The 20,027-nt window shown below is 66.0% G+C and overlaps 4 protein-coding genes across 8 annotated transcripts in view; 2 read left to right on the plus strand and 2 right to left on the minus strand.

The window, feature by feature from the left end:
* Nucleotides 1-328: 328 nt before the first annotated feature.
* RGS11 (regulator of G protein signaling 11) lies at nt 329-5,790 on the minus strand. 3 transcript variants are annotated; one of them, XM_037387324.1, is made up of 17 exons: nt 5,215-5,790; nt 4,536-4,632; nt 4,126-4,176; nt 3,933-4,039; nt 3,773-3,824; nt 3,632-3,690; nt 3,379-3,455; nt 3,193-3,274; nt 2,984-3,052; nt 2,342-2,365; nt 2,195-2,256; nt 1,851-1,964; nt 1,618-1,733; nt 1,201-1,288; nt 939-1,077; nt 788-870; nt 329-715 (listed from the first exon to the last, which is right to left on the minus strand). In XM_037387324.1, exons 1-17 carry the CDS (start codon nt 5,272-5,274, stop codon nt 589-591), a joined length of 1,407 nt encoding a protein of 468 aa, XP_037243221.1. In that variant the 5' UTR covers nt 5,275-5,790; the 3' UTR covers nt 329-588. The 3 variants fall into 3 exon arrangements, with proteins under 3 accessions (XP_037243221.1, XP_037243219.1, XP_037243222.1); XM_037387322.1 differs by having other exon boundaries at nt 2,342-2,371; nt 5,215-5,789; XM_037387325.1 differs by lacking the exon at nt 3,933-4,039 and having other exon boundaries at nt 2,342-2,371; nt 5,215-5,235.
* A 270-nt stretch (nt 5,791-6,060) lies between these two features.
* On the plus strand, nt 6,061-10,087 carry ARHGDIG (Rho GDP dissociation inhibitor gamma). Of its 2 annotated transcripts, XM_037386963.1 has the most exons (6): nt 6,061-6,279; nt 7,405-7,590; nt 8,577-8,660; nt 8,739-8,815; nt 9,393-9,456; nt 9,547-10,087. In XM_037386963.1, exons 1-6 carry the CDS (start codon nt 6,207-6,209, stop codon nt 9,744-9,746), a joined length of 684 nt encoding a protein of 227 aa, XP_037242860.1. In that variant the 5' UTR covers nt 6,061-6,206; the 3' UTR covers nt 9,747-10,087. The 2 variants fall into 2 exon arrangements, with proteins under 2 accessions (XP_037242860.1, XP_037242858.1); XM_037386961.1 differs by having other exon boundaries at nt 6,091-6,279; nt 8,577-8,815.
* PDIA2 (protein disulfide isomerase family A member 2) lies at nt 10,003-13,693 on the plus strand. The gene is made up of 11 exons (XM_037386964.1): nt 10,003-10,549; nt 10,934-11,140; nt 11,423-11,556; nt 11,630-11,767; nt 11,844-11,960; nt 12,040-12,165; nt 12,245-12,439; nt 12,750-12,870; nt 13,040-13,221; nt 13,313-13,399; nt 13,517-13,693. The coding sequence occupies exons 1-11, from the start codon at nt 10,021-10,023 to the stop codon at nt 13,595-13,597; spliced, it is 1,917 nt and encodes a 638-aa protein (XP_037242861.1). The 5' UTR covers nt 10,003-10,020; the 3' UTR covers nt 13,598-13,693.
* Nucleotides 13,694-14,394: 701 nt separating this feature from the next.
* AXIN1 (axin 1) overlaps nt 14,395-20,027 on the minus strand; it is a 76,511-nt gene continuing 70,878 nt past the window's right edge. For both annotated transcript variants that reach the window (XM_037385326.1, XM_037385325.1), the window contains 2 exons: nt 17,088-17,255; nt 14,395-16,307 (listed from right to left, as the gene is read on the minus strand). In XM_037385326.1, the coding sequence (XP_037241223.1) occupies nt 16,181-16,307; nt 17,088-17,255 (295 nt within the window). In that variant the 3' untranslated portion in view covers nt 14,395-16,180. The remainder of the gene's footprint in view (nt 16,308-17,087; nt 17,256-20,027) is intronic.

The following is a 20,027-nucleotide window of genomic DNA, read 5'->3' on the forward strand; positions in this document are numbered from 1 at the left end:
GGTGGCCGAGTACCCCGCGTGCCAGCTCCGCCACACCAGGAGAGCAGCTGGGGCTGCAGCGGGGTCTGGTTTTGCCCCCCGGAGCAAGCAGAGCCGCAGGTGGTGGCTGTGCCGTGGGCACGGGTGCCCAGGTGGCTGATTTCTCCCCTGTCTGGGGTCTGCACCCTTCCTGGGTGCTGCAGGGAGGGGAGGGGGTTTCTGCCAGCCTTGAGGGGGACAGGACACAACCCAGCCCACCGCCGTGTGCATCCCCCACCCCGCAGCTGCCTCCCTGCTCAGCCCTTCCCAAAAACCACGGGAGCCACGGTGTTTCCCCACAGGGGCTTTATTGTCTTGTGCCCGGGGGGGCGGGGGGAGGGGGTGACCCCGCACCAGGCCGGCTGGGTGCAGGCTCCCCGAGGGAGAAGAGGGTGCGGGGGCTGCAGCGGGGCCAGCCTGGCCCTGGGGGGTTGCTGGAGGGGGGTCGTATGGCTTCTCTCCTTCAGTGCTACTGCCGGCAGGGTCCCGCGGCGGGGCTGGGGCGTGCTGGGTGGGGGGCTGTGGCCAAGCTGGAGGGTGCTGGACCAAGTTGGTGGGGGGCCGGGGCCTTCAGCTCTCCTCCTCGGGGACGGGGGCAGCCGGGGGGGCCCTGCTCTTCTCCTCGGTGTCACCCGCAGGCAGGAGCAGGGCTGGGCTGGGGCTGGAGTGCCGCTGTTTGCGCATGAAGGGGAAGACCCTGTGGGCAGAGTGGGGTCAGCACCGGCAGGGACCTCCCGCAGTGCCCCGGGCAGCTGGCCCCTGCCCTCACCGCTTCTTGGTCTCCGGCGGGATGACAGCCTCGGCCAGGAGGTTCCTGTAGAGCTCCGACTTGAGGAACCGTGGGTAGGAGTCCTGGGCAAGCAGAGGCGTCAGGACCCTGCCCTGCCCTGCCTGCCCTGCCCAGCGCTACCCTCACCCACCTTCTTCATCAGCATGTAGATGTGCATCTGGGCATCGTCCATCACGTAGCGGTGGGGCGTCTTGATGCCCTCCAGCGTCCGCTCCATGGTCTTGCTGTCGATGTTCACCCAGCGTGTGGCCCCGGGAGCCAGGAACTGCCTGGGGAGTCACAGCCGGTGGTGAGCACCCAGCCCCGCAGTGGGATGTAGCACCGTGGTGGCCCTCTAAACCTTTAAACCTCTAAACCTTGTCCCCCCAAACCTTCACCCCACTGGCACTCACTGGTAGATGGAGTCCACGATCTCAGGGATGCGGGACTGCTCCCCATAGCGCAGCTCCTCGCACGCCTCCCAGAAGCTCAGGTTCTCAGCTGGGGAGGAGAACATGACATCGGGGATGGGGACACAGCGCTGGGCACCCCCCAAAAGTTATTGTGGCTGAGCACACGGCCCAGCACCGCCCCAGGATGGAGCCAGCTGGTGTGACGTGGGGCAGTGGGTCCAGGGGTGCTGGGACAGGGAGGTGGGTCGGGAGGTGCCAGGCAATGGGTTGGTTTGGTGGCGTCAGGATGGGACAGGGGATTAGGCGGTGCAGGGACATGGTGGTGGGTCTGGGGGGTGCTGGCATGGGGCTGGTGGGTTTGGGGTGTCAGGACATAGCTAGCAGTGGGTTTGAGGGTGCAGGGCTGAGGCTGCTCACCGCTGAACTCCTTCTTGAGGAACTCCAGGAGCTGTGCCCGGCCGAGGGGGTCAGTGATGAGCTCGCTGAAGTTGAAGCCCCAGCGCTCCACACGCAGCTTTGTGGGGGTCAGCACCCTGCGGGCAACGCCAGTGTCGGGGCTGGCAGGGGGCAGCCTGCACCAGCCTGAACCTTCTCCTGCGGGGTGGGGTATGAGGGGGCTGGGGGCTAGCAGCCCCGGCGTGGGCGCTCACGTGGGGGCATTCATGGCCCAGTACGTGGTGTCGTCCGTGATCCAGGGGTTGCTGGGCAGGCAGCCGGACATGATGGGGTCGTGGGGCACATACTGCTCGTTGAACTTGATGTACCTGCCAGGAGCGGCAGCTGGAGGTGGCCAGGGCCACCGGCCCACCGCTGCCACCGGCCCCAGCCACCATGGGGACGTGGCAGGGCTGTGCTCAGGCTCTGCAATGACCACAGAGCCTCGGCTCCGCTCCCCGCTGAAGGCGACGGCAGCGCAGGCAGCGCAGCATCGGCCACCAGCCGTAGGGATGCAGGTGTCCCCGTCACCCTGACGGGGACTCCACCAGCCACTCACCCCTCGAGGCAGATGGAGGACTTCACCCTGGTCCTGGCTATGGCCTTCCTGCAGTACTCGATCTGCAGCCGGGCACCGGAGACATGTTCAGGGGTCCCTGGCAGCCCATGCCCCCCGGGAGCCACCCCCACCCCTTGCCCTGCTCACCTCCCGCTTGTAGTAATCCATGTTCTTGGTCTGCAAGACACGTAGAGCCGGATGAAAGCACGGCAGGGCTGGGACATTGTGCTCTGCCATCGCCACCCTGGGTGAGGACCCAGGCACCCAGCCCCCATGCCCACCCCATAGCCCACCCGATGGCCTCCAGCCTCATCCCACACCCCTCCTGGCTCAGGTGGCACAGCCCGTGGGGTGAACTCCGGCATCCACCCCCCACCCCAGTGTGGCACCGGGCCCGGGTTAGTGACACTTACATGGACAGAGGACACGGCACATGGCGCAGAGAAGAGAAAGTGGGTGGTTAGTGAGGATGGGCGCAGGGTGGAGGCAGCGTTAATGGGGCCAAAGCACAGGGAGCGGCCTGGCGGTGGCTGCCGGCAGCGTGGCTGCCCCGCGGGGATTAGGGGTGCTGGCACAAAGGGGTGATGGGTGCATGGGCAAACACAGGGAGCCCCCAGCTCAGCCAGGGCAGGGGGAAAAGCTGGACACATGGCTCAGCCCCCCAGACATGGGCACAGCCTGGGGTGGGATGGCCAGGCACCCACTGGGGCAGCTCGGCACCCCGGCACACGGGGGTGGCTGTGCCCTATGCCTGCTGGCAGCCCCAGGGGTGCCCAGTCCCCCACTCACCAGCTGGACGCGGGTGGTGTGGCAGTTCCTGCGCTCAGGGCCCTGCTCCAGCACGTTGGGGGCTCCCGGCTGCAAAAAGAGCATTGTGCCGGGGGCTGGCGGGACCCCCGTGCCCTCCAGCCCCACTCCCTGGCTGGGCCTGGTGCCGGGGCACTGCCCAGGGCTGCACCTGCCAGCTCGGCACCCCTCGCCCCCCAGCCCATCCTCACCGGGGGCCGGTTGACAAGCCAGTATGCCTGCTCCTGGCAGTCGATGACGATGCGGTCACCCTTCCGCCGCTGCTTGGCCGCCCTGCTCGTGCGAAGGCAGCAGGGAAGTGCTGGAACCCTGCCTGCCACAGCACCCAAGGGTGCTCCGTCTCCCCGGGGCTCAGCAGTGCCAGGCCGTGCACTCACCGGAGCTGCTCCCTCGCCTGCATCACAACGAAGTCCCACGTGTGGTTGATCCGCTTGTGCAGGAGGTTGTAGTTGTCCTGGGGAGGGGCAGTGTCACCCGGGTGGGCACGGCAGGACACCCACCCCCTCACCTGGCCCTGAGGACTGTTGCTGCTCCCGCACAGGGAGAGCGGGTGCTGCCCTGCAGCTGAGCCCCAGCGCCTGGCTGAGCTGAGCCCCCCCAGCTCATCCCAGGTGTGAGGGTACCGCTCACCTTCTCATGCTCGATCAGGTCCCCCTGCTTGCGGATGTTCTTCTTGGCCAGGTAAATGGCTGCAAAAGGAGCGGTGGCACCTCAGGGGGGCCAGAAAGGGGCTGCAGCCGGGGCTGGTGCCGGCGGCACGGTGGCACCTACCATAGTCCAGCTCCGTGGCCGGCCACTTGGTGCTGGTCCAGAAATAGGGGGTCTGTGGGGTGGGGGGGAGAGGCTGAGGTGCATGCTGCGGGGTGCCGAGGCGCCGAGCCGGGGGAGCCCCGCGGCTGCAGCAACACCTGTGCGGCTGGCGGGGCCGCACCTGGAAGCGGTAGGGTGACTCGTCCGCCCGCAGCACCAGGCTGCGGGGGTCTTTGAGAGGGTAGATGTAGCCGTGCTTCACGATGAGGTTACCGAGGTGCAGCGACTCTGGGGGAGCAGGAGCAGGGGCTGCGTGGCGGCTCGGCAGCCCCGCTTGCTCCCACGATGCCGGCTGCCTGTGCTGGGGCACTCACCCTCCTCGGAGATGCCGTACTTCTGGATGAGCCACTCCACGATGTCATTCCCTGGGGACCGAGGTAGTGTTAGTGGGGTGCGATGGGGTCCCCCAGACTGGGCATGGAGGGGTTCCGGGGCTGGGGCACCTTGGCACGGCATGGCATGGCGGGTGCCGAGGGGGTCACGCAGGGTGACGGGGGCCTTGCCAAGGACGTGCTGGGCTGCCCGCCCCAGCGAGCGCCCGCCCCGCTCAGCCGATGCATAATTGATCCCAGCTGCAGCGCTGAGCACCCGTGGGTGCAGGGAAGTAGCCGTATGGGGTGCCGTGGGGCTGGGGGCTGGGTGCAGTGCCGGGGCCACCCAGGGAGCACCCGCATGCCTCCCCCACCTCACCCGCCTCCTGGAGCACCCCACCGGGGGGACCCACCTGTCATGGCGTGGGGGATGACGGTGATGAGCAAGCGCTGGTTCCTCATCTTGATGCCCATGTCAGGGTCCTGCATGCTGACGATCATCCGCTCCATCTGCCGGGCGAGCACCCGCCATGCTCAGCCCCCCGGCCGGAGGCACCGGGCCTGGGCACGGCCTGGCTGCCCCCACACCCACCCGGGGCACCCCGAGCCCGTTCTGGGCACAGCCTGGCACCCGCAGCCGACCCGGGCACCCCACAGCCAGGCGAGAGGTGATGCCGGGCACCCAGCCTGCGGCATCCCTGGGTGGGGAGCCCCAGCTGTGGCGAGCGAGCCCTGCCGGAGCCCCCCGGGCCGGCGGGCAGGGGCTGAGCACGCGGCTGCGGGGCGCTGCCCGGGGGGTCCCCGCGTGGGGCGGGGCCTCGTGGCGGGACCGGTGCGCGCTGTCCCGCGGGATGCTGGCTGCTGCTCGGCCCCGGTCCCCGGCGATGCCGACCCCCGTGCCGCCGGCGGTGCCCGGTCCCCGGTGCCCAGCGTAGTGACGGTGCCCGGTCCCCGAGGTCCCAGCGCCCGGTCCCCGGTCCCCACGGTCCCAGCGCCCGGTCCCCACGGAGCTGGCGCCCGGTCCCCGCGGTCGCGGGTGCTCCCGGTGCCGGGTACCCGCTGCCCGTGGGGCCGGGGCCGGTGGCAGCTCACCTTGCGCAGACAGGGCATCTGGAAGCGGGGGTGGCGGCCGCGGGGGCCGCCGATGGTCATCGCGGGTGCGCGCCCCGCGCCGCGCCGCTCCGCCCGGCCCCGCCCCGCCCCGCCTACCCCGACGGGCACCCCGGTACGCGGTGCCCTGGGACCCGGTGCCCCCCCCGCCCCCCTCGGGGCCCGGGGCGGGGGAGCGCGGGGCTGGCCCGGGACGCTGCCGGGTGCAGGCGCGGGGAACTGCTGTGGCTGCGGAAATGGCTGTGCGGGCAGGGCGGGCAGGGCGCGGGCAGGGCGCGGGCAGGGCGTGGGCAGCGTGCAGCCCAGGTGTCGGCAGGGTGCGGGCAGGGCGCGCAGTGCGTACGGGGTGCGGGCACGGGCCGGGCAGGGTGCGGAGTGCCCGCAGGGTGCGGGCAGGGTGCTCGCGAGGCGAAGGCAGGGTGCAGGCAGAGCGCAGGCAGTACAGGCAGGGTGCGGGCAGTGCGCTGAGGGTGCGGGCAGGGTGCAGCCGAGGTGTCGGCAGCGTGCGGGCCGGGCGGGCGGGCGCTGCTCGGGCAGTGTGCGAACAGGGGGACAGGGTGCGGGCCGGGTGCGGGCCGGGCGGGCGGGCGCTGCGCGGGCGCGCACGGCGGATGAGCTCACTGCAGTCTCGCCGCCCATGAGCGGCGGGGCTGGAGCCGCCCGGCGCCGAGGGGCGGGGGCGGGCGGGGGCGGGCAGCCGAGCCGCCGCGCCTGCGGGAGCCGCCGCCGCCGCCCCGCCGGGCCGCGCCGGGCAGCGCCGGGGAGCGCAGCGGGGAGCAGCGGGGAGCGCCGGGGGCAGCGCGGCGGGGGAGCCGGGGGCAGCGCGGCGGAGCCGGCGGCAGCGCCGAGCGCGGCGGGAGGAGCGCGGCCGCGGGTCCCGGCCGATCCGCCGACACCGGCAGAGCCGCGCCCCGGGCCCCGGCAGCGGCCGCCCCGCCCGGCCCCGGGGGCGGCGGGCCCGGCGCGGCCCGGCCATGCTGGGGCTGGATGTGTGCGAGGCCGGCGGGCAGCTGCTGGAGCTGCTCTGGCTGGCGCTGTGCTACCGAGGTGAGCGGCGGCGGGCCCGGGCGGCGCGGCCCCGCAGCGGGAGGGCAGCGCCCGGGTGCCCCGGGGCGGGGGCAGCGCCCGCACGCGCCGGGGGTGGGGGCAGCGCCGCGGGAGGGGGGGGGAGCGTCACCCCAACAGGTGAGCATCCCCCCGCCCCGGCGCCCGGGGTGCCGGTCAACGAGCATCTCCCAGACCCCGGGGGCCCGGCGCATCCCGGGGGGGCAGGGGACCCCCCCCAGCCCCCCCCCCCCCGCCCCGCAGTCCGAGCTGTGGCCCCCGCGGGGGGCTGGGCGAGCCCCTGGGTGGGCGCATCCCTGGGCTGGAGCCAGCACGGCCGGGTGCCACATGCCGCGGTGGTGGCCCAGGCGCAGGGTCCTTTGCTGGGGAGCCAGAAGGGCGGCAGGGCCACCGCTCCCTGCCCCGGCCACCGCCACTGCCCTGAGCACTGCCACTGCCCCGGGGTGCTCAGCCCCTGTGGCTGGGGGCTGAGCGTAGTGGTCCCTGCCGCAGGCTGTCCCCAGGAGCTTTGGGGGTCCAGGGCTTGTGGTCAGAAGGGCGTGGGGGGTGATGTGATGGGCAGGGCACAGCCAGGGGCGGTGGGGCCGTCGCCTTCCCTCGTGCCCCCCTGCAGCCCGACACCCCCCGGAGCCACCGCTTGCCCCAGTACTGGCTTTTCTCCCTGCAGCTGCCGGTGGTTGGGGTTGGGGGTGGGAGATGGGGCTGGTGGCTGCCCAGCGGGGTTGGAGAGGGGCACAGGGTGGGGACCCCTCCGGGTGATGGGGCGCAAAGGGCACCCGTGGGCCGTGGTGGTCTGCAGGCGCCCCCGGTCTGCACGCAGCACGTAGGCACCAGCTCATCTTGCTCCATGACCATGCGGAAATGCGGCCGGCGGCACCTCTGGTCTCAGCTGTGCCACCGGGCCCTGGGGACACCGAGCCTGGTGGCGTCCCCGTGGCCCCGAGCAGGGGGACAACTCGACTGCCCCACGGGGGATTGCCTGCATCCATCCCTGGCGTGTCCCAGCTCAGCCACCCCCTGCCCACCGACGGCTGTGTGTCAGGGGGTGGGGGGTGTTCCCCGGGGTGTCCCCGGGACGGCGGGACTGCCACTGCCTGTCCCCCGCAGACATCATGGCTGACAAGGAGGGGGTGACGCTGTCGCTGGAGGAGGAGGAGGAGGATGCCGATGTGGCCCTGGCGTACAAGACGCCGGAGAAGAAGAGCCTGCGGGAGATTCAGGAGCTGGACCCGGGGGACGAGAGCCTGCGGAAGTACAAAGAGGCGCTGCTGGGTGCCATCCCTGCCGCCGTGGGTAAGGCTGGGGGCTGCCCACCCGGGCTGGGCGCCCCGGCACCCCGGCTGGCTGACGCAGCCTCAGCGGGTGCAGGGAGCTCAGGCACCCCCAGCACCCGTGGGGCGTCCCCAGCAGTGAGGGCGCATCCCGGCTGGCATCGCCCGTGGGTGCTGCCTGCGCCCCCCAGCCTGCGCGGAGACCCCGGCATCCCCCTGCCGACGGGGGTAACGGCTGCCCGGGGACCCCGGTTGCCTTGGTTACGGGATCACTGCTGCAGTTGCCATAGGAACAGTTACAAGGGACCGGGAAATTCATTGGGATGACAGAAACGAGCCGGGGCCGGGATGGCACGGCTGTCGGCGCCCCCCTGCTCCCCAAGGCACCCACAGCAGCCGCCCCAGCCTGGCGCTGCCCTCGGTGCCTACGGGGCCGGGCCAGGCGGGGGGTGCTCCATGGACCCCGCACCCTGGTGTGCTGGCTGGGGGGTGCGTGAGAGCTGGGGGTGGGTGGGGAATGCGCAGGCTGGTGAGGTGCGTGCAAACCAGGGGGATGCACGATGGGGAGTGTGCAAGCTAGGGGTGCCTGTGCAGGCTGCTGGGGTGCAAGTGAGCTTCTGGGGTGCAGGTTGGGCTGCTGGGCTGAATTAGACCAGCGCCTGCCTCAGAGGATGCCTTTGCCTGCGCACGCTGCCTCCTCCTCCTCACCTCCCTTGGCTGGCACCCGAGCCAGGGAGCATCCCACCCCGGGAGGTGCCTTCAAACACCATCTTACTCCAAAGGCGTTGATGCCAACGTGGGGGGTGGCCTGAGATGCCCCTGGTCTCCTGCGCCCTGCCTGGGCTGCCCAGCACTCGCTGGCTCCTGACACCCCCACCATGGACACCGTGGCCCTTCATGCCATTAGGGGGTGTATGGGCAGCCCCCCGGCTGTGCTGGGATGGAGTTGCCAGTGGCAGTGGGCTGGGCACAGGTGGGTAAGGTCTGTGCCCTGCCGCTTGTCCCTAGATGCCAGCGTGCCCAACGTGCAGGTGACGAGGCTCACCCTGATGTGTGAGCAGGCACCCGGGCCCATCACCATGGATCTGACAGGTGAGCAGTGGGGGATCCATGAGAGGAGGAGGAGGAGGAGGAAGGGGTGCTGGACTGATGGGCCATCTCCCCTCGCAGGAGACCTGGAGGTGCTGCGGGGCCGGGCTTTTGTGCTGAAGGAGGGGGTGGACTACAGGGTGAAGGTATCCTTCAAGGTGAGGCTGGCCCTGCTGCCCTCGCACCCTGGGGTCCCTACCCCACGGGGTCCCCGCTGCCCTGGGTCCCTGCCCTAAGGGGTCCCTGCTCCCTGTGGGTCCCTTTTCCCCTCTGTCCCTGCCCCACAGTGTCCCTCCTGTCACCCCTGGGTCCCTGCTGTCTCAGGGCCCCTGCCACCTGGGGTCCCTGCTGCCTTGGCATGTCTGCCCCCTATCCCCCCCAGAGTCTCTGTCCCTCTGGGGGTCCCTGCCCACCCTGGGGTCCCTGCCACTCCGGAAATCCTTGCTGCCCCCAGCATCGCTGCCACCCCAGGGTCCCTGCTTCTCTCAGAGGTCCCAGCCAGGTTGGGGCCCTGCCTTTCCCAGGGGTCCCTGGGGGTCCCTGCCCCTCTTGGGGGTGCCTGCTACCCTTCATACTGCTCAGTGCTCAGTCCTAAGAGGCTCAATCATGGAGAGGGGGTTCAGGATGGGGTTTTAGTGATGTGTGCCCCTCCTCCAAGGCCAGGGGTCCCCAGAGCGGTGGCAGGGGCACCATGCCATGGGGCAGCACCCATGGCACCCTGCCTTCCACCCGCAGGTGAACAGGGAGATCGTCTGCGGGCTGCGGTGCCTGCACCTCACCTACCGCCGGGGCCGGCCTGGTGAGCGCTGTCAGGGGGTCGGGGAGGGCATGGTGGGGGGGATGCTGCCCTGGCCCTGCTCACCCGTCCCTCCTCTCCCCTCTTGCCCAGTGGACCGCGACGTCTTCATGGTGGGCAGCTACGCGCCGCGGGCCGAGGAGTATGAGGTGGTGACGCCGGCAGAGGAGGCACCGCGGGGCTGGCTGGCACGGGGCTCCTACCGCGTCTGCTCCCTCGTCACCGACGATGACAAGATAGAGCATCTCTCCTGGGAGTGGGGCCTCTGCATAAAGAAGGCCTGGGAGGACTGACCCCCCCATCTGCACCCTGGTTCCCCCCCCCACCAGCTCGGGGCCGCGGTACCTGCCACCCCGGGGGACCCCTTGCTGGCACCGCCGCGCTTGCCCCGGTCGCGGGAAGGGTTGTGTGTGGGGGGTGTCTCTTAGCGAGCGGGCGCCTGCAGTCGTGGTCTTTGCAACCAAAGTTATTTTTAATTGCTGTTTTTTTTTAAATACCGATGCCCGCCCGGTCCTTGCGGCATCCCCATCACTGGGGCCGGGGCTGTGACCCTGCTGTGGCGGTGTCATGCCCGGCTACCCACCCGGTCGCAGGCTGTGCTCTTCCATCGCCATTAAACCCTACAGACTGGTCTTACTGGTGTGTCTGCGTCCCCACCACCTTGGCCCCTGTCCCCATCCCGCCGGCAGGACCAGGTCCCACTGGAGGGACGGGCAGCTGGAGAACAGCCACCTGGTCCCACTGCCTTATCGTTGGTGCCGGGCAGCCAGTAGCAGAGGGCCACGAGCCCCAGGGGCCTGGCACCACCCGCCCCGGTGCCCTTATCTGCGTCCTCCCCGCCGTGGGCACCGGCTGTGGCGAGGCACCATGCGGGGCTGCGGCACCCGGCTGGTTTGGCTGCTGGTGCTGGCACTGGCCTGGCTGGACCCAGCGTTGGGGGGTGAGGAGGAGGATGGGGCGGTGGTGGCGGAGGAGGAGGAGGATGAGGATGAAGTGCTCTCGGATGAGCTCAAGGAAGAGGACAGTGTCCTGGTGCTCCATGAGCACAACTTTGCTCGTGCCTTAAGCGAGCATCGGCTGCTGCTGGTGGAGTTCTGTAAGTGCCCCCGCTGTGGGCAGGGCTGCGGGCAGGGGCGTGGGCAGGGGCAGCCGTAGGGAACGGGTGCGGGATGGGGGGTGTGGGCAGGGGCACGGCTGTGGGGCAGAGGGGCAGGGGCACAGGGCATGCGGCAGGGCAGCAGTGTGGGGCATGGGATGGGGCCAGGGACACAGAGGCGTGGGGGGATGTGTAGCGGGGGCGTAGGACACAGGGCAGGGACACGTGGCGGGGGTGGGACACGGGCCCTGGCACAGGGGACACGGGCAGGGGCACAAGCTGGAGCCCAACAGGCTCCTGCAGCTGTTACGTGCCTCAGCCCCCCCCGGGGACCAGGGACACCCCAAAGCTGTCCCCACTGCCAACACCGTCCCCTGCCCGCAGATGCACCGTGGTGTGGGCACTGCCAGCGGCTGGCCCCTGCCTTCGCCCAGGCGGCCGCCACGCTGAGGAATGAGTCCAGCGTGGTGCGGCTGGGCAAGGTGGATGCCACGGCGCAGGCAGCCCTGGCCAGCGAGTTCGGCGTCACCTCCTACCCCACGCTCAAGCTCTTCCGCGACGGCAACCGCACCCACCCGCTCGCCTACACTGGTAGGGCTGCGGCACCCGGGGTGGGGGACGCTGCGATGGGTGTTGGGGTGGGCTGGGGTGGCAGTGTTGGGGTGGGCTGGGGTGGCAGTGTTGGGGTGGGCTGGGGTGGCAGGGGGTGGCAGTGTCCTGGTGGGGGTTGCAGGGTGGCGGTGGTGGGGAGGTGACAGTGTGGTGATGCGGTGGTGATGGCAGGTGGGTGGCTGGGGTGTGATGGCATGGGGACGGAGCGGCAGCCCGGTGGGGGGTGGCTGGGGTGACACGGGGCCCCGCTCCGTGTGGCAGGCCGCATGGACACCAAGGGCATCGTGCGCTGGATGCAGCGCCGGGCCAGCCCCAGCGCCACGCTGCTGCACAACGCCACCACCGCCGCCGCCTTCATCAGCTCCCAGGACCTGGTGGTCGTCGGCTTCTTCAAGGTTGGCTGGGGTGGGCGGGGGTGGGCTGGGGGCTGCGGCAGTGGCCGTGGCAGCTCACGGGGTGGCTGTGCAGGACCTGGGGGGCGAGGCAGCCCAGGTGTTTTATGAGGTGGCCGGCGAGGTGGTGGACATGCCATTTGGCGTGGCTGAGGCAGCGGAGCTCTTCCAGGCATATGGGCTGGCAGCTGACACCGTCTGCCTCTTCAAGAAGGTGAGGTGGTGGCAGGGGGGTGGTGGGGCCATGCTGGTGTGTTCCCCCCAGCCCTCACCAGCCCCTGCCCCGGCAGTTTGACGAGGGACGGACAGACTTTCCTGTGGACCCAGCACAGGGGCTGGATGCAGCCAAGCTCACCCAGCTGCTCCGTGTCCACAGCCTGGAGCTGGTGATGGAGTTCACCAATGAGGTACGGCCCCGTCCCTGTCCCTGTCCCTCTGAGGGCTGTGGGCCCCTGCCCTCACCCTCCTCCTCCTCCTGCTCCTCAGACTTCTGACCAGATCTTCGGTGCCAAGATCCCCCACCACATGCTGCTCTTCCTCAACAAGTCATCCTCAGCGCAGCTGGGGCTGCGGGATGGCTTCCGGGCGGCCGCTGGCGCCTTCCGGGGCCAGGTGAGGAGGACCCACGCTGGGGACATGGTTGGGTGGCCAGGGGGCACCCGAGCCTCAGCATCACCCGTCCTCCACCCAGGTCCTCTTCGTGGTGGTGGACGTGACCGGGTTTGGTGCCGATGTCCTGCCCTTCTTTGGCATGACAGCCGCTGACGCCCCCACCCTGCGCCTCGTCAAGATGGAGAACAACCGCAAGTACCAGATGGAGCAGGATGCCTTCTCAGACACGGCCATACGCGCCTTCGTCCAGGCAGTGCTGGACGGCAAGGTGAAGGTGAGGGATGCGGCACCATGCCAGCCAGCACCAAAGATGCTTCCCTGTGGTGAGCAGTGCACTGTTAACTCTGAAGCCTAATGTTGGCAGTTGTGTGGTGAACACCAGTCACCCGCTCGCTGACGTTTGTGCTGCCAGGCCTGAGGATTTGCGGGGTTGTTATGGGAAAGGAGGCAGGAGACCGTTGATGTGGAGACACACGGAGCTGGGATGGTGGCAGAGGGAAGAGGTGGCCCGAAAGGCAGCGCAGGAGTCATGGGGCCCTGGCGCTGCTCAGCCCGTGTTGTGGCCTTCCTGGCTGTCCCCACAGCCCCACCTGATGAGCGCAGAGCCCCCCGAGGACTGGGACACGCGGCCTGTGAAAGTCCTGGTGGGGAAGACCTTTGAGCAGGTGGCGTTCGACGAGACCAGGAACGTCTTTGTCAAGTTCTGTAAGTGCCGGGGCTGCTCTCAGCCCTCCCCGAGCTCTGCCACCAGGCTCAGCCCCCTGCTGTGACAGCCCCCAGCCCTGTCACACACCCCTCTCCGGGGACGCTGCACGCTGATCCCGGCAGAGCCCTGGTGCCCCGGCTCGTCCCCCCGCACTGTGCCCCCCCGCAGACGCGCCGTGGTGCTCCCACTGCCAGGAGATGGCGGCTGCCTGGGAGGAGCTGGGCGAGCGCTACAAGGACCACGAGGATATTGTCATCGCTGAGATGGACGCCACGGCCAACGAGCTGGAGAACATCACCATCAGAGGCTTCCCCACTCTGCACTACTTCCCTGCGGGGCCAGGCAGGAAGGTAGGTGGGGGCACTCATGGGACCACCCTGGCTCTGCCAGCACCCAGGGGATGGGGTCACCCCTCGTCTCCCTTCCATCCTGCGGCTCCAGATGGTTGAGTACAAGAGTGCCCGAGATGTGGAGACCTTCTCCAAGTTCCTGGAAAATGGGGGTACGCTGCCCGAGGAGCCACCCACAGTGAGTGAGGTCCCCCCGCCTCGGGCCAGGGACCCCCACTGGCCCTGGCGCAGGATCCTGTGGGATGGGGACAGGTGAGGGGGTGCATCAGTCCAGCCTCATCGCTGCCTTCTCCAGGTGCCCAAGACCCCCGAGAACAGCACGGGCAGGGAGGAGCCCAGTCCGCTGGGGACAGCCGAATCCCGGGATGAGCTGTGAGCCCCATCCTGCTCGGGTGCGTGCTATAAACGACCTGGAAACAATGTGGGCTCTGGCCTGTGTCTGCGGCTCCCCCGCACCGTGGGGTGCACATTTTGGGGGGGTACCCCCGTGTCTCAGGGACACAGCAGGGCTGGCAATGGGCAGAGCCCCCACTACCCCAGGGTAGCTCGGCCCTGCACCCCCATGGAGGGGGGTGCTGCGAGGGGCCCTCTGCCTCTCCAGGGATGCTGAGCCTGCGTGGCCCCATGTGTGCCACCGCGCTCGTCCTGGCAACCCCGCGATGGCCTGAGGTGGCCAAGGCCACAGAGGACATGGCTGTGGGGGGAGCCCTTGTGCAGGGCTGCCAGGGTGCAGGTGCCAGGGACACACACGGGGTCTCTCCTTCGTGGCTTACAGGCAGCCCTCCCACCCAGGCCTGGGCTCCACAGCCACGTACCAGCCCCAGGAGCTGCTGTCACAGCCAGGGAAGGTGAGAGCCCAACACAGGGCTCCATGTGCTCCTCTTAAGCCCAGCTCGCAGCCTCTGGGACCACCCAGCATCCCCTCCAAACCCTGCCTCTGTCCCCCCTCCCCTGGGCCAGCTCCCCCAGACCTTGGACCATTCCTCCAGGGGCAACACGCTGGTCCCCTGGGGCCAGGACTTGCCCAGCCACCCCTCCAGGGAGCCCACTGCTGCCCCAGCCATGCCATGGGTCCCAGCCCTTGGCCTGACCTGCCCCATCCTCCGGTAGTCCCAGCTGGCTGCTGGGCACCTGGGCATCTGCTCCGCAGGGAAGGAAGAATGCAGCAGGCAGTGGGACGTGGGGTTTTATTTCATTTTATCCAAGTACCTTTGAAAAGATCATTGTACAAGTCAGCACATGAAAATGCAGAGGAGACGTTGCCGGGGCTGCGCGGTCGCTATACATATTTACAGGGGACCCCCTGAGAAAAAAAGGGGGAGATGGAAATCCCAGGCATGGTAACAACCTCACCAGACACACCACCATCAGAACTCACAAAAACCAGGGAAGAAAACCCTTTGTAACGCTGTTCCCAGGCTGAAAACGATTGTGGATTTTGCTGGACTTCACGTAGTGTATAGGCAAGTCACAGAACCGTGTTTTAAAGGCACTCGGTGACATATACAACAGGCTCAGTCGCATCCCAGCGCAGTGCCGCAGGGTCCCAGCAGCTCCAACACGTTGCTGCGGCCAAGAGCAGCACCAGGCAGGGCGAGCACCGATGTGGAAGCCCCCCTGGCTTTGAGGGCTGCCCCGGTTTCTGCAGGTGGGTGAGGGCTGGTCTCTGAAGGAGCCGGCACAGAGCCATGGCCATGCCGGAGCACGGCAGAGCCCGGGCTGGGGGATGGGCAGGACCGAGGGCAGAGTAGTGGGAGCACCAGCGCAGCCCCCAGCTTTCTTGCATCCGAGTAAGCCCAGGAGTCTTCCCACGGTGCTGGCTGCCCTGCTGCTGGGTGACCTGGCCCCACGCCAGCCCCACAAACTGGCATCAACAACCCCCCGCTCTCGGCAGTGGGCTGCAGTGCCCTCATGCTGCTTTCCCTGAGACACAGAAGCTGACAAAAGACACAGGACTCACAAAAAGTAATTTTTGGTCTTCAGCTTTAGTGTCTGATCAGTTCTGACCCCTGTTATTTTTCTCCTAAAAAAGAGTCCCCCGACCAAAGCTGGAGCTTGGCACCAGGGGCCTGGGCATGTCTGTGCTGGGCACATGGGTGCCAGCCCTCTGCAGAACTGCAGCCCATCCTGGGAAGCAAACCCTTCTCCAGGGGCACCCAGGGTGGGGGACAAGCGCGCGGGCCATGGGATGCCAGCACCCTGACTGCTGCCCCGGCTCCGAGCTGGTCATCACATTGCGGGAAGCCCCCAGACCTGGGAGCTGGCTCTGACCCTTCTATCCCTCTGGGATTTACTCGGTCACAAGAAAGCTCAGGAGGAAAAAAAATACCATCCTACCATGTCCAGCAGCTGAGACTGCCAGGGAGGCGAGAGACCGACTCCTTCCGAATGGCTCAATAATCTTCCGAGGTGAGCTGGGACCACAGCCCCTCCGGAGCAAGGCCACCCCTTCCAGCCGGTGGGGAGCGGCTCTGCCTGGCAGCGCTCCGAAGCCATCCACGCCGGGGGGCCGGGGCAGGGTGCCGGGAACGCGAGGAGCAGGTGGTCTGATGGATGGCTGTACACTTTGGGCGAGTTCTGCAGTACCTGTATGTTCTACATTTACATAAGAGCACTGTGACATTGGAAATATTTTCCTTTTATTACAATATATCAAAAATATGCAGCTTTAGTAAACAAGGTCATATTACACTTTCTAATGCACTGTACAATGCTACATTACACTTATATTCGGTATGGAGAGGGAGCCCAGGCTCCCACTGGCAGGTTCGTGGGGGTGAAATGGCATCCACCGGCAATCCAGAGCTTGCCCAGGTCTGTGCCGGAGCCGGCTGCCACCCTCCGCCCTGGGCTCGCCCAGTGCCCGTGGCAGTAGCCCTGCCAACGTCTGCCCCAGGCCTTCTCCTCCGGTCCCAGAGTCTTTCACAGTCCTGTCCTCACGCCTCGGAAGCCCTGAAGCCTAGTCAATCTTTTCCACCTTCCCGATGATCTTCTCTTCGAAGATGGGCAGGATGGTGTCATCCTCCCGCACCTCCTCGAAGACCACACCACAGTCGAACTCATCACTCACTTTCTTAAAGTAATACCTGAAAAACCAGGAACACGGGGGCACAGAGGGGAAAAAAAAAAAGCAAGCAGGTGAATGGTCACAGGGGCACCACAGTCCCCAAACCTAGGCATGGCCATGGGGGCAACTGGGGCTGTGCTTCTGCCCCTGCCCTCACTCAGGGAGCAAAGGAGTGGTCAGGACCTGTGCTAGCATGTTCAGGAGCTCCAGCCCTGAGCCCAAGCCCATTCACAGCTCTCCCAAAAGTAGCGGCTGAGGCACCTCTATTAGTGGAGCATTTCCAGGCAGGCTCCCCCATGGAAGCTCCTGCCTGGAAGAGGGAACCTGGAGAGCTACATGCCCTGAGCCTGGCTGCTTTGGGACTCCGGCAGGACCCAGCCTCCCTGCCCGCACTGGAGGAAACTCTGAGAGGAGCTGGAACAGCTCTGGAAGTCAGAGGGTTCCCCCACAGCATCACTGAGCACTGGCTGATGCTGCTCAGCCCAGGACCCTGCAGGGCTGCTCAGCAGCTTCTGCTGAAGGTGCAAACTCTGACGCGGGGCATTTCTGCTAACAACCCCAATCTCCCTCATCCCTGTAAGCTGCCTCCTCAACAACCAATGCGCCTTGGCCATGCTGCCACATCCCCACCGCAGCATGCCCTGTGGGAGCCCTCCTGAAAGGCTCCAGGAGCGCCCCCAATCTGCCACCTTGCTCCTTCACCTTGGTGGGGGGAACACCGCTGTGCCCTGGCAGCAGCATCTGCCAGGGGTTGCTGACAGTCTGCTGGCACCACAACACACACGGGAGCAGCCCTTACCTGTAGTTCCCTTTCTTGGTCAGCAGCTCCTTGAACTGTCCCAGTGTTACCACGCGCCCTTTGACGAGAGTGCGGTAAGGGATGGGCTCTCCACAGAAGTAGTAAGCAACCACAATGTTCTCACACGGCTGAGACGCACCGCTGCCTGGTCTCTTCTGGGGCTTCAACCTGCCGTGCAAAAATACAAACGACCTGCTGAGTATCAGCCCATGGTGCTCAGCACCATTGCTGCTGCTGGGTGCCCTTCTGGGTACGCAGCTGCCCATGCAAGAGGTGTGGTCAGGTCCCACCAGAGGTGGTAGAAACGGGCCAGAGGAAATGCAGTGTGGTCCCTGAGCATCCTTTGCTCTGGCCACCAGCTCTCTTGGCATGCAGCCACACACCTGCGTGGTGAAAGAGTGAACAGCACTGGGAAAGGCTGGAAGGGGCCCAACCACAGCTACAAGGAGGGCACAGGTTCTAGCTCAGCCCCTTCACACTGAAGAAACCCACCCCGAGGCTTTGAGAGGTCATGGCCCTTCCCACAGTACCACTGGCTCAGGGAGACACTGGTAAGCTCTGGGCAAGGCTGAGCATCCCCGGCCGACGGCAGCAGACCCAGGTCACCATCAGCACACTCCTGGTGTGCACCAAGCACACAGGGCCAGAAACACGCGTGGGGATGATAATGGACACACCGCTCACACGGCCTGGGATTATGGCTGCCATGGCCACAATAGCTCAGCATGGCTTTCTGCTAACCTACATCTGCAGGGCTGTGCAGACAGGACTGCTCCTGCTCCCCACGGCTCCCCTGGGCACTTCTCCCACTGTAGATAGAGGTCGGAGGGGATGGAGCTCCCAGCGGGGCATGCCCCGCAGGCTTCACTGCCTATCCTGTCTGTGCAGGGTGGCAAGGCAGTTGCCAGCTCCAAAACCCCAGTGACTTTAAATTTCCTGTGTTTTTGCAACTCTCAGAATGTTGGTCTGGTCTCTGCTTCCAGCCCACACACCGGGGTTCTGCTATGTGGGACCAAAAGCATCAGCCCAGTCCTAACCCCATCTTCAGAGGCAGACAAAAGCAGCAATAATAAAACTCTGGGTACTTTGCCTTTCTGAAAGACCTTTCATCTGGGGTGCCGTAAATGCTGCACAAACATCAGAGCAGCCTACACAAATTGGTAACTTGGCATGTGTGGTATAAGCCAGAGGCAGCCTTCCCTTTCAAAGTCACATAAAAAAAATTTGGCAGCTTAAAAAAATTATTTTAAAAGTATGGTGGATAAAAAAGATGATTTTGTATTTACATGACTGGAAAGTTGCTATAAAAAACAGAATTCGCCAAGCAGATGAGGTAATCGCCGTTTTGGAAATGACTCCGACCTTAACCTTTAAACACTGGCTTGCAGGCAGCGTGCCTTTTTAATGGCATGCCCACATAAACATTGGCATTGCAAACCAAGACCAGACACAATCTTTTCACCGCTTTCTACAAGCAAGAGAGGTCTAAAGTTCAACTGAACGACCTTCCTGGTGCCTGCTCTGCCTGGGAGACCTTGGGAGAAGATGCAGCATCCTGAGAGGCAAGGGTCCACCCCGGTGCCAGCAGAGCTCTCGGAGCTTCTCCCATCCCCATATCAAAGCACAGGATGCCCTTTAGCTAGAAAAACATTAAGGAATTGAGTCATCCTTGGGAAAAAACCCCACGACATTTAAAGTAAAAATGGGTCATAAATTCAGGCAAATTCTGTGAACCCTGCAAGCCAGAAGTTAATTGAAGGGGTTTGGAAAACCTCAAAGTCCCTGAGCTTCTCTTAATCCTGCTAGGAACAAGTCATGACTAAGAGAGCTACTGTGTGCCTGGGGACCTGGGGACACAGCGACATGCTCTGCGCAGGCAGCAAAGCCGGTTCCCCCAGGGCTGCCGTTCTTTGCCTGGGGAGATGGAAAAGATGCCGCTTAGCTCAGCCTGGCAGGAGCAAGAGGGGGACCATGCTGGTGGCCGGCAGCGTCCTTCCTCCTCCTCCTGCCACTGTGTAGTTCAGCCCTGAAAGGCTGTTGCTGAACGTGCTCAGCCTGGCTCCAGGGCTCACCTCTTCCCAGAGCAGAGATGTGCCTGAAAATGATGCCCAAAAGCAGAAACTCTGCACTGCTTCACAGAGCTAGAGTTCTAAACAACCTCCATGGCTTTGGATGCCCCTGCTTGTGCTATAAATCATAGAATCACAGAATGGTTTGGGTTGGAGGAGATCTTAAAGATCACCCAGTCCCAGCCCCCTGCCACGGGCAGGGACACCTCCCACCAGCCCAGGTTGCTCCCAGCCCCGTCCAGCCTGGCCTTGGACATGCCGGGGATGGGGCACACACAGCTGCTCTGGGCAGCCTGGGCCAGCGCCTCAGCACCCTCACAGTGCGGAATTTCTTTTTTCTCTCTCATTTAAATCTACCCTCTTTCAGTTTAAAGCCATTCCCCCCTGTCCTGCAGTCTGTCCTCAGCTTTCTTGTAAGCCCCCTTTAGGCGCTGGCAGGCTGCTGTAAGGTTTCCCGGGAGCCTTCTCTTCTCCAGGCTGAACCACCCCAGCTCTCTCAGCCTGTTTGCACAGCAGAGGGGCTCCAGCCTCTGAGCATCTTTGTGGCCTCCTCTGGACTCACTCCAACAGGTCCATGTCCTTCTTATGCTGGGGGCCCCGAGCTGGACGCAGCGCTGCAGGTGGGGTCTCACAGCAGTGGAGCAGAGAGGGAGAATCACCTCCTCGACCTGCTGGCCACGCTGCTGGTGATGCAGCCCAGGGTGTGGTTGACTTTCTGGGCCACAGGTGCACATTGTCGGGTCATGTTGAGCTTGTCAACCAACACCCCCAAAGTCCTTCTCCTCAGGGCTGCTCTCTATCCATTCTCCACCCAGCCCGTATTTGTGCCTGGCACTGCCCCGGCCCACGTGCAGGACACAATCCATCAGGC

Source organism: Falco rusticolus, chromosome 4 (assembly GCF_015220075.1).
Source record: "Falco rusticolus isolate bFalRus1 chromosome 4, bFalRus1.pri, whole genome shotgun sequence".
Classification (NCBI taxonomy): domain Eukaryota; kingdom Metazoa; phylum Chordata; class Aves; order Falconiformes; family Falconidae; genus Falco; species Falco rusticolus.

What these genes read in the sequence shown, in the direction of transcription:
- RGS11 (XM_037387322.1), bottom strand. Translation starts at nt 5,274, where the DNA reads ATGACCATCGGCGGCCCCCGCGGCCGCCACCCCCGCTTCCAGATGCCC. An exon ending in AGTCACCCTACCGCTTCCAG is followed by an intron (nt 3,825 to 3,932) that starts GTGCGGCCCCGC and finishes CCCACCCCACAG; the next exon opens with ACCCCCTATTTCTGGACCAG. An exon ending in TCCTCCATCTGCCTCGAGGG is followed by an intron (nt 1,965 to 2,194) that starts GTGAGTGGCTGG and finishes CGCTCCTGGCAG; the next exon opens with GTACATCAAGTTCAACGAGC.
- ARHGDIG (XM_037386961.1), top strand. Translation starts at nt 6,207, where the DNA reads ATGCTGGGGCTGGATGTGTGCGAGGCCGGCGGGCAGCTGCTGGAGCTG. An exon ending in GCTGGCGCTGTGCTACCGAG is followed by an intron (nt 6,280 to 7,404) that starts GTGAGCGGCGGC and finishes TGTCCCCCGCAG; the next exon opens with ACATCATGGCTGACAAGGAG. An exon ending in TGCCATCCCTGCCGCCGTGG is followed by an intron (nt 7,591 to 8,576) that starts GTAAGGCTGGGG and finishes GCTTGTCCCTAG; the next exon opens with ATGCCAGCGTGCCCAACGTG.
- PDIA2 (XM_037386964.1), top strand. Translation starts at nt 10,021, where the DNA reads ATGCCCGGCTACCCACCCGGTCGCAGGCTGTGCTCTTCCATCGCCATT. An exon ending in CCACCCGCTCGCCTACACTG is followed by an intron (nt 11,141 to 11,422) that starts GTAGGGCTGCGG and finishes TCCGTGTGGCAG; the next exon opens with GCCGCATGGACACCAAGGGC. An exon ending in CTGCGGGGCCAGGCAGGAAG is followed by an intron (nt 13,222 to 13,312) that starts GTAGGTGGGGGC and finishes CTGCGGCTCCAG; the next exon opens with ATGGTTGAGTACAAGAGTGC.